We start from the raw sequence: 10,571 nt of genomic DNA, 5'->3' as shown, positions 1-10,571 counted from the left end.
AGTTATAAGGTAATACCACTGTACCCATCATCACTGTCAAGCAGCTGGAGACAAACCCCTCCCAACACAATAAACCCCGAAAGGTCAGAAGCAGTAGTGCGACTGAACAAAGGCAGTATGATCATCCATAGGAGGCACCTAAAAATGAAAAATGAACATCTATGTTGGGGTAGACACTGTAGTTGTTGCAGTATCTGATGAAAGCGCTCAGCTTATGAGACAGAAGGTCATGCCAGAGACACAACAGAGACGGAACTAGATATATAAGGGAACTGCTATGAGGCAACAAGTAACTCTGCTTTGTCTCATATAACTGATTTGAACAACACACATCTAAGCAGCAGGATCAATTCTGTATCACCTTCTGGACATCCTGTATGAAAACAAGGGCAAAACAACCCAAAGCAGAATTTATCGGTGAACAGCTCAAGGCTGCAGTGATCTTAAGCTAAACACACCATGTGTCTCTTTGTCTGTACTTTGGACTCTGGCTGTTGTGGCCATCTTTCAACTGCAAAAGAGGAAAGAAACAGCAAGAAACCAAAAGACCCTAACCTTGAAATGAGAGCAGCAGACAACCTTAAAGATAACCATCCCTCACAGAGATAGCGTGACAAATGCCATAGTACCTTAATTTCACTGCACACACAAAAAGGACAGTTATCAAAATGATCCTGTGTACAATGGTCCCATTTAGGAGCTACTAAAATGTTCTTTGATATCAACTATCAGAAAAAGATAACAAGCTGATGTTAAGACATACTGCAGCATTGGCTCTGGCCTCAACAATCGTGTCTCTTGCTTTTAGCTCTTACCCACCTGACACAGGAGAAAGTAGGAGAAAAAGATAAGACGCATGACAAGATGCAAGGACAGTCATGCAGGGCCAGCAGCTGATAAAGTCAAACAGGAGGTCATCAACCATCAAAACAACTGCTGTAATCTAGCCTCCTCACGAGCAGGGGTGAATGAGTCATAGGACAGGACTCAGGTAAGTATATCAGGATGTACAGACAAGAGACAAATGAAAGAAAAACCTGAATGCTTGCCCCTACAGTGAAGGAATCCAGAGGCTCTGTTATACTGTGTGGGGCATTTGGCTGGTATGGTTTGAATCCATTTATCTCCTCTGAGAGAAGGGTCACTGCAAATCAATAAAAGGTTGTTTTGAGTGATCACCATTAACCATTTCTATCCTGATGGGATTAGTCTCTTACAGGATGACAGTGCCCCATCCACAGGGCACAAGGGGTCACTGAATGGTTTGATGAGTAAGAAAATGATGTAAATCAAATACTGTGGTCTTCACAGTCACCTGATCTCAAATCAGATGAACACCTACAAGAGACGTTGGGACCAACGTGTTAGCATCTCCACCACCATCATCAAAACACCACATGAGAGAATTTGGAAGAATGGTGTTCATTCTCCCAGTAGAGTTCAGACACTGAGGTGTACTGGCAATGGGCAAGGTGTACTGAAGTTGTTCTGGTGGCACATGGTGTGCTGGTTGGGTTATGTTGGCTTTTCCTTTAATTTGTCACCAGTCTGTGTGTTCCTGCAGCTGACTGCATGAATGAGTCCACCCTACCACAGCGAAAACTGTCTACAAGCACAGTGACAGGCAAAGTTCCAGCCAGGCTGGATGGAGCTCAGCTCATTTCAGCCCCATGTTAAATGGATTTGACTTTGTTAGCATAATTCCATGTCCTCCACCTATCCACCAGGGTTTCAGCCTCTTATCGAATCAAACAACGTGACCTACCATTGAGAAGCCCCAAGACATGCATGCATATGTCAAACGCACATGCTCTGTCAGCTGTGATAGCAAGTTCTCCCCACCAGCAATGACACCTCATCTTGTTTCTGAGCACATCCTATACACGACTAAAAATAAAAATAGGTTAACTGCATGACACCTGTTGCTATGATTAGACTGGGGAAGTAGCCAAGGGTCAGGTTTGTGCAACTGGAGTCAGAGTGCAGACAGCAGCGGGTGGTCCGAGGCAGGCCGGCTACACCTCAGTCAATCATGATGTTACAGCCACACCATAAACCCTCTGCCATAAAAAGAGCATGCTTAAAGTGTGAGAGCTGTGTAAAGATAGTTGAAAGATAGGGTGCGAAGGCCATACTCTCTAGGGCTGTACCCGACTAAGGATTTTGTCAGTCGACTGTCAGTCAGCTCTTCTGTCCGACTATACAACTATTTGTTCTTTTCTTTCTTTATTTACATATATACTAGACTGTCAGAAAATCAACTGGCATGAATTTCAATGATGATTTTGACCACATTATCCTCTGTATTTAAATGGAAAAGAGTGAGAGGAACATATTTCTGAGAATTTAAAAATCAATAAAGACAGCTGCCATATGATGCCAGATTTAAATTGCAACCTATTTAAACTGACAGTATAATAACGAGAAAGGCAGCACACTTGTATTTCTGTTGAAGCAATGCTTGAATGGATGCATGCCACAGAAAGAGCTGGTAAACGGCTGTGCATTGCACTTTAAAGGAGAAGGGTAAACAAACTAGACTCATAACATTAAGCAAAACCAGCCACAGACAGGCTGTAGACCATGATGTTTGAAAACACCTCCAATAAAGTACAAATTTCACCTGTATTTGTCTTGTCATAGTGGGTTTGTTGTTTTTTCTCCTCATTCTGCAGTTTGCTAAATAGATCTGACCTTAATGTACATCAATTACATGCCTCAGACAGTGACACCACTAAAGCGGGTAATACCCCCCCGCCCACAGGGTGAAGTATTGAACAAACTGCTGCTTGGCACACCAAAATGAGGAGAAGAGGATGACAAACTACTTGCTATTCTAATGCACACTGGCTGACAAAAAATAAAATATAATAAAATAAAAACAAAGGCTCAACTAGAAGAGTTTCAGTCGACTGACAGGTCTTGTGGCTGATGACTTTATTAGGGGGCAGCCCTAATATTCTCCAACTCTATCATCTACAGGAACCATGATGGTACCACTTGTACAGTTGAGTTGGATGGTATGCCTTTCAGTTCTTAAATTTTTACCCAGCTCGACTACAACACCAACCAAAATCAAAGGCATGTTGGCTGTAGAAACCCCTGATATTCTGTTCCACAGCTAACCCAGAACGCCCCTTATAACCCATTAGAACAGAAGCAAAACCAAACAAAAAACCCAGACCATGTACTTACTATTGTTTCTTTACTTGAACATCTGACTTTACTCTGAAATAAAACAAAAAGAGCAAGATGATTTAGATTTATACTTATATTTCATCACGGTCACTGTGTGTGTGAAAATGTGAAGTCTACAGTCTCTTACCTGCAGTCACACTTTTGATGCTCTGTGAAACTTAAGTCAGTAATACGTTGTATTACCAATGGTCTAAACAGCATTACCTTGAAGTGAAACAGAGGACATAACATGGCAAAATTTAGATTATAACAACATCAGCAGAGACTTTTGGTAACCCAGAGTCTAAACACCACAGCCATGACTGCTATCTAAATAAACAGCTTAAAGACCAGACCTGTCTATGTCACTATACATCCCTCTGTATACTTCTCCAGCATACATTGGTGCTAGTCAGCAGGCCCTGTTGATGGCCAGGATGGGTTTTGACCTGACTTTGCTGTAGTCAGACATGTGGTGAATGTCAGAAAAACGTGAACTGAACTGATCTGATTTGAATCTGAATTGAATGTATCAATAAAAGGCTTGGACACTGAACAGGTTCAATAGGCAAAATTGCATGGTGTTACACTTGATGGGCAACTATCATGGAAGAAACATACTTGAAATATTGGTGAGAAAATGTGTAAAGGAACAGCAATCTTTAGAAGATGCTCCTGCTTTCCTTCCCTGGCCTTCTAGGGTGTTAGCAACATAGACTTTAGCCCCACCTCGCCTTGACTACTGCTCAGCAGTTTTTTCAGGTGCTGCGAACAAAGCATTATCTAAGCTTCAAATAGCTCAAAATAAAGCTGCAAGGCTCACACTGTCCTGTCCATTAGCAGTGAGGCAAGGTACAGAGGAAATGCATGGCAGTCCCTCACAGCTCAGAGTAAATGATAGGTTGGCATGAAATCTTTTGAGCTCCTGTAAGAACATGATTTACATCAGTAAACAATTGAACTGTTTGCGCTCACAAATAAATTATGCAAGAGATCAACATTATTACAGATAGCAGGTGGGCTACTAGGGGCTGTTTGGTTAAAGAGAAACCTAGAACAGATGTCAGGCGCAGATCTGTAATGTATAGCACCATCATAATGTGGAATAAAGTAAGTTACCATTTGTGATTACTGAAGCACCCAGTAAGGCAAGTTTTAAAAGGCTAGTGAAAAAACATTAAAAATGACTAACATAGCTGAATGACCAGATGGAATGTAACTGGATGTTGTACTTTAGTTTTTAGTTGATTTTACTGATGTGAATATGTTTTATTGAGATTTGTGTACGTGTTAAATGTTATGTTTTGTTGTGTATGGACCCCAGGAAAAGTAGCTGTTACCCTGATGAAAGCTAATCGGGATCTGAACAAACACTATAAACAACATATCTGAAATGCCACGCCTAACTGTGCCACTTTGCTCCGCTTCTGGACAGAAAGGTTTTGTCAGTCTAGACGTGTACCGAGTGCAGCCCTGACAACCCCATCCATCAATCATGTCTTAAGAATTACACATAAGGGCCACTTTTTCTGGAGCTCTCAATACATCTCATGGTCTTCATTGGTGGCTGGGGCTTTTAGAGGCTGACTCAGTTGTAATGTGACCTAGAAAAATTCAGTCACATTACTGCATCAAACTTAGTTCACGTGATGACAAACTCAATACATGAATGAAGACCAGTGAAAGTCGTGGAAAAAGGTACTAAGTGATTAATTGCTAGGTGGTGGCCTGTGAATGATTTGTGTTTTTTTTCATCAGTTAATTTCAACAAAGGGACAGTTTCATGAACCCTGGTCCCCTCCCAGTCTCACCTGCAATGTCACGTTGCGGGTTTCTGTGGGTACACACTCCATTGCCTCATCATTGCAGCAACCTCCACAGCGGCTGAGGACCACACAGGAAGGGATGTAATTGTGCTCCGTGTCCTCTGGATACTCCTGGATGATGTCCACAAGCACCTCCCTGGGCTGACACATACTCTTGATGAGGACTTCTGTGAGAGGGATGACTAAAAAAAAAAACAAAAAAAAAACAAACAACACATACACACACAAGAGATTGATCATATTTTTGTCATCATCCTCATTGCTATTATCATTTTTATCACCAGTGAAAAAGGTGATGAGAAAAGCTTCATGTAATAATGGATACTTATCCAGCCCATCTTTTTCAAAGTTAAGCTCTCACTGTAGTTTTTAGTGCCAAAGAAGAGGACACTTGCTCATCTTTAGGAAGGCCACAGCCATTTCCTTCTTATCCTAAGTGCCCAATCACAAGATAAGCTTGCCAAGCAAACGGTGACACAAGCTGGTGTTGTATGAGAAGAAACGACACATTTTGTGTCAATGACAATCTGAACAGTTCTCAAAAAACTAAATAAGTCTGTCCTTTAACTACACTAACCGCCTTGACCTGTTCACCTTGAGTTGTTGTGGAGAACCAACATTTTACCATATGGATGTGTGACCTTGGAATAAAACTGTATCTATACAGAATCATCAAGTAGTACCTGAAGATCAAAAACACAAAGCTGATAAATGAGTTTTGATGACAGATTGAATACCAAGATGAAGGCTTAAAGGATGCGCCTGCCCTCTCTGTAGTTCCATTGCTTGTGCAGCCCAGATAATCCCTCCCACAGTCCACCAGACAGAGTTCCCAGTAAGCCCTGGTTAACTCCTGACCCCTGGTTAGTCAGAGCAGCCGTGACCTCAGGCACTGTGGCGCCAGGCTTCACCTCTGACATGTGACCCCAGGAAGCCCACCCTTGTGGAGGCTTGAGCTCAGGGCTAATGCTACAGGATAAACGTGTGCTAGATACAGTAGCTTTAAGATTAGAGTTTTATAATTCTACAAATAATACATAGATAAATCCCTGAGAATTTCATTTGAAGGGGGGCAGTGGCAGCCTGGTGAAAGAAATCTCTATATATGAACTTTTAAATTTGAGAATTTCAAGACACTTAGTGTGAACATTTGCTGTAAGTTCCAGCAGCATAAAATTTAAGGCCACTGGCCACTGAAATACAAAGTTGAGTTTCTTTAGACACTGACCACCGCGTAAAAAAGAAGGAGGTGGGGGGGAGCTGGGATAACAGTGCGTGGCCTCAGACAATCTCATCAGGAGTCATTAACATCTTTGTTAACAGACATTAACCTGTGCTGTTCACATACGCTACTGAGGGGAACAGCTCTAGAAGGTGACATGAGAACTGTCACAGATTGTGTAAGGAATGAAAAAGAAGCACTAGACAAGAGTTGTGCATCTACCCAATCATGTTGTGAAATAGATGTGAATGTGGGATCCTTGGCTTGGAAAATGCCAAAAGACAATCACAACATCATACAACTTGTGCTCATACAGGCGGGGGCAAACACGTGCTCACATTCTGAGTTTCTACTTTCTTTTCAAAATCTGGGGTGGTGTCATTGGAATTCTGTGGGCGCAGATTCTGTCTGGGCCTGGATATTACATATAGAAACAATAACAATAAAAGGCTGACTGTGGTCAGATGGAAGCTCCATCGCATCAAAGGAGGGTCTCACCGAAAGGACCATGTGCTTTTTTTTAAACAAAAACTCCATTTGCAGCACCATGTAGCCTGTCACTCCAGCTCTGTGATGAATGACTGCGATTTTGGCTCCAGGGTTTACAAGCAAACATGAGTAGCTAAAACACTAGCACCTTCTCCAGGACAGAGAGCTGCTGGAGAGACTGGCTGGGTGGGTCTGGTCGAGGAGACTGTCAATAGACACCAGCCTTATGCCCACACACTCATCTAACCAAGGTTACTTGCAGGGACCCTTTAATAGACTAAACTGGTGATACTCCATGTTCCTTATCGTCACCAAATCTAATAGCAAGATCCAAAAATACAGTGACCAGCTGTTTAAACATAGGATAAAACAGTAAGATAAATTTGGTGTCAAGCTGAGAGACATGAATGGGGAAGTCAGAAAATGTTGGGAGATACACAGTTTTGATGTTTTGTGGCACCAGTTTTTGTTGGTGAAAATTTGTTAACCTCCATCACGGCTGAGGTGTATTTAACAAGTCATATCAATAATTACAGGCAGGAGAAATCAGGTGGTGGTGTGACCTCTGAAAGTGTGTGTGTGTGTGTGTGTGTGTGCGCGCATGTAGGTCTGCAACATGCAGACTTCCTGTTGCTCTACAAACTTGTGCACCCCTCACCAACCAGCAGTACTAAGTGTCACTGTCAAACAAACATGGGTTTAGCACTTAAACCAAGGTTGACTGTCAGCTGATGTATTGACTGGGTTTACCCACAGACAAAACACACAAAAACAAAAGGTCACCACTGTGAATCATGAAGGCTGTGACTAATTTCTACCTTTCTTTCACATCAACTCTTATTTTGAAATCTACACCACTTTTATGGTGGCTCCAAAGTTCCACGTGAGACCTTTCACTACTGTGGACTTTGATTTCAGTCTATGAAAAAAAAAATAAATAGATAAAAATAAAATACTAAATAAAAAGAAATACCCTCTACAGCCAACAAAGCTTCAAACTAATGAAGTCTGAGGAAGAGTGGGCTCAAACGTTCACACGTCCACTTATAGTTATCTGGCCTGCAGAGGAATCAAATAAAACAGTCCTGTTAGACGACTTACCCTCATTTTTACTCTTCTCCACTCCCTTGTTAATGCTGACAGTCTGTAAGAGATGCAGATCAAACCAGGTGTTAAATAGTTCTCATCTGCATGTTCGTTCCCCCCAACACCCGAACATGTGATTTGTACAACTAATCCAGATCAGCCTGGTTAACATTTATTGTACACATCATAGTACATAACAATATAAATCGCTTTTGTTGTTTTCTTTTGTTATAACACTAAAAGATAATGCACGGCGCGGCCAAATCACAGTGGTGACACCATATAGGATACAAGTCATGATCATAAGGAGCGATATCAGAATGAAGGTGTCAAACACTTAAAACCTGGTTGTTTTGCGACTCTGTTGCTGCTCGTTAACAAATGCCGTCAGACGAACCCTTCAAAATAAAAGCGCTGCTGCCTGATGTGCCGATTGGCCAAATTGAATAGTAATTAAATATTAGCCAAATTGAATATTAAATAGAAATTCTACACACCCACTTGAAAATTAAAAGGTCTGGCCTGTCCGCTCAGAATAAATTAAATGCTTACATGTTTTAACAGCCTAGTTTGAAGAATATTAATACACGGGGCTGTCATACAGTCGTAGAATATTGCAATAACTGGTCATGGCAATGATAGGTGCCTCACAATACCTACATGTAACACAGGTCTCCACACCTGATGTCTACAGCATGTGAAAGGAGTGCAGTGATATTCTATACATGTCACTTCCACTTCTGGGAATTTCTTTAAAGTCACTAAAGAGTCGCTTGTGTTTAAAACGGATTTATTGGAAATCTTTCACTTCGAAGCATCATAGCTAAATTTTATTTTGAAAGACAAGAATCGGCCCGTTTGATCGTAGAGAGGGAACGTGACGGTTTCCTGGGCTATCTCAGTTCACCTTGTGTGGCTGCTGTAACTGGCGGAGATATTGCGTGAGAAAGCTGATCGGCCTATGTGAGAACGAGGTGGGCATCCTGCAGGGCGGCGGGGCAGGAGCAAGCGGATCTCCGCTTCCACATACACCGGGTTCACCGTGAGAAGGGAAAGAAACCCCAGAGGGGGACTGAGGCTCAGAGTGACGTTGCAAAGTTCAAACTACGTTCAGCGCTCATGAAAGCGCGTCAGCCAGAACTCCATTCATAAACATCTCAATTTAATACAAACTCTCCGAAAATATGGGGCTGCCAACAGAGTTACACCAATGCTTTTAAATACAAACAGAAAATAAAATGCTGATAGTTTATCAGGAAAGCTAGGACAAGCTATTTATCGGACGAAATTTTATAGTACAAGTACATTTGTCCACGTCACATTTTCAGCCAACATTACCATTGCATGTTTATTCAATTAATTGTCAGCGCAGTTTTTGTGCACCACATGTAGGCTAATAAATATGATGGTGTCCTCAAGTCGAAAATAAACGGCCAGAAAGCGCTTTAGTAGGTATTAAAGGCACGTACGACAGTGATCACATGTTCCTGTTTAATTACTAATAAATGCATGTGAAATCACACACTCACCTTTACAGTGGATAGGTGAAGAACCGCTGCCAAAAGGATTTGTAACAAACTAAAAATAAAGTTCATGGTTGTAATTCCGCATGAAATCGCAGCGGTCGTTCAAGACTGATAAAAATCAAATATCAGCGAAGCAACAGACACACTGTCAAAAAATTTAAAAAGAACTAACACGGCAAATCTTGGCTATAGCCAAAGCAAATCCATATCTTCTTCCGCACACATGGAGCACGCACACACTAACGCTTTCAGTGTCTCCCCGCAGTGCTCCGTGGGAAACGTTACATCCAACAAGCGTCGCTCATCCACAGACAAAGGCACTATGATGGATTCTAAAATCCACGCTGGAACCGGAACCTCAGGAATACAGCAATCCCCACAAATCGACACTGATCGTTTTCTCAGTGGAAGCGAGGAATGGACAGATCAGCTCACCAACTTTACGCACCGGTTATCTCTTTTTAAAGTCCCTGATCCCGCAGCTTGTGTGGGGGTAACAGCAGGCACTGTTGGTCGGTATGAAGTGGTCGTCTTGCTTTCTTCCACAAACCTCCCTTCGTGTTCCTAATTTATTGTCCGCTCTGTACTGTGCCTCGGCTGCTCTTCTCTATATAACGCTTGTTGGGAGACATAGACAGCAGCGTCCCCCGGTTCAGTAGCAGTACCAGCCTCTCTGCGCTGTATCTCCTCTCGGCTGCGCGGCTAGGGCTCCTGCGTTATAAGGTCGCCGGCATGGCATCGGAAACCAACCGGTTTGTGCTGGGGGCGGAGCTGAATGGCTAGGAGAGGCCTCCTCTGGACGCACAGGCGCAACACTGTTCATTGATGACAAAGTTTCAATGAAGCCTGTGAGGCTGGTAGCGATGTATAACACAGCACGACTATTTATTTAGTCGTACTTATTTACAGGCCCGGCCCTAACCAATTTGACGCCCTAGGCAAGATTTCAGGCGGCGCCCCGTTGCATCGCAGTAAATTCCACTGTTAGTGTATATACTCATAGGAAACGTAATAGCTTTGTCTTGGACATTCTTTTATTTAAATAAAGCAATTGCACATTCAAAATACTTAGAAAGAATTAAAGAAACAAATACAAAAAAATGAACTGAACATATGAAATACAATATAAATAGCTTACATAAAGTACCTATTAATACTCCCAAAATAAAAAGTGTAAACAAGTGACATTAACTTAAAAATACAATATAAATACGGCACTGTGCAAAATAAGATATTAAAGAAACG

General features: G+C 42.0%; 1 protein-coding gene across 2 annotated transcripts in view; it reads right to left on the bottom strand.

Annotated features, from left to right (window-relative positions):
• vegfaa (vascular endothelial growth factor Aa) overlaps positions 1 to 10,169 on the bottom strand; it is a 20,048-nt gene extending 9,879 nt beyond the window's left edge. For both annotated transcript variants that reach the window (XM_020587815.1, XM_020587816.1), the window contains exons 1-5: positions 9,330 to 10,169; positions 7,816 to 7,858; positions 4,989 to 5,185; positions 3,326 to 3,402; positions 3,196 to 3,228 (exon numbers count right to left, since the gene is read on the bottom strand). In XM_020587815.1, the coding sequence (XP_020443471.1) occupies positions 3,196 to 3,228; positions 3,326 to 3,402; positions 4,989 to 5,185; positions 7,816 to 7,858; positions 9,330 to 9,395 (416 nt within the window). In that variant the 5' untranslated portion in view covers positions 9,396 to 10,169. The remainder of the gene's footprint in view (positions 1 to 3,195; positions 3,229 to 3,325; positions 3,403 to 4,988; positions 5,186 to 7,815; positions 7,859 to 9,329) is intronic.
• Positions 10,170 to 10,571: the final 402 nt, after the last annotated feature.

Source organism: Monopterus albus, unplaced genomic scaffold, assembly GCF_001952655.1.
Source record: "Monopterus albus unplaced genomic scaffold, M_albus_1.0 scaffold481.1, whole genome shotgun sequence".
NCBI lineage: Eukaryota > Metazoa > Chordata > Actinopteri > Synbranchiformes > Synbranchidae > Monopterus > Monopterus albus.
The sequence above is the reverse complement of the archived record's forward strand: the minus strand, read 5'-3'. Positions and strand labels throughout refer to the sequence as shown.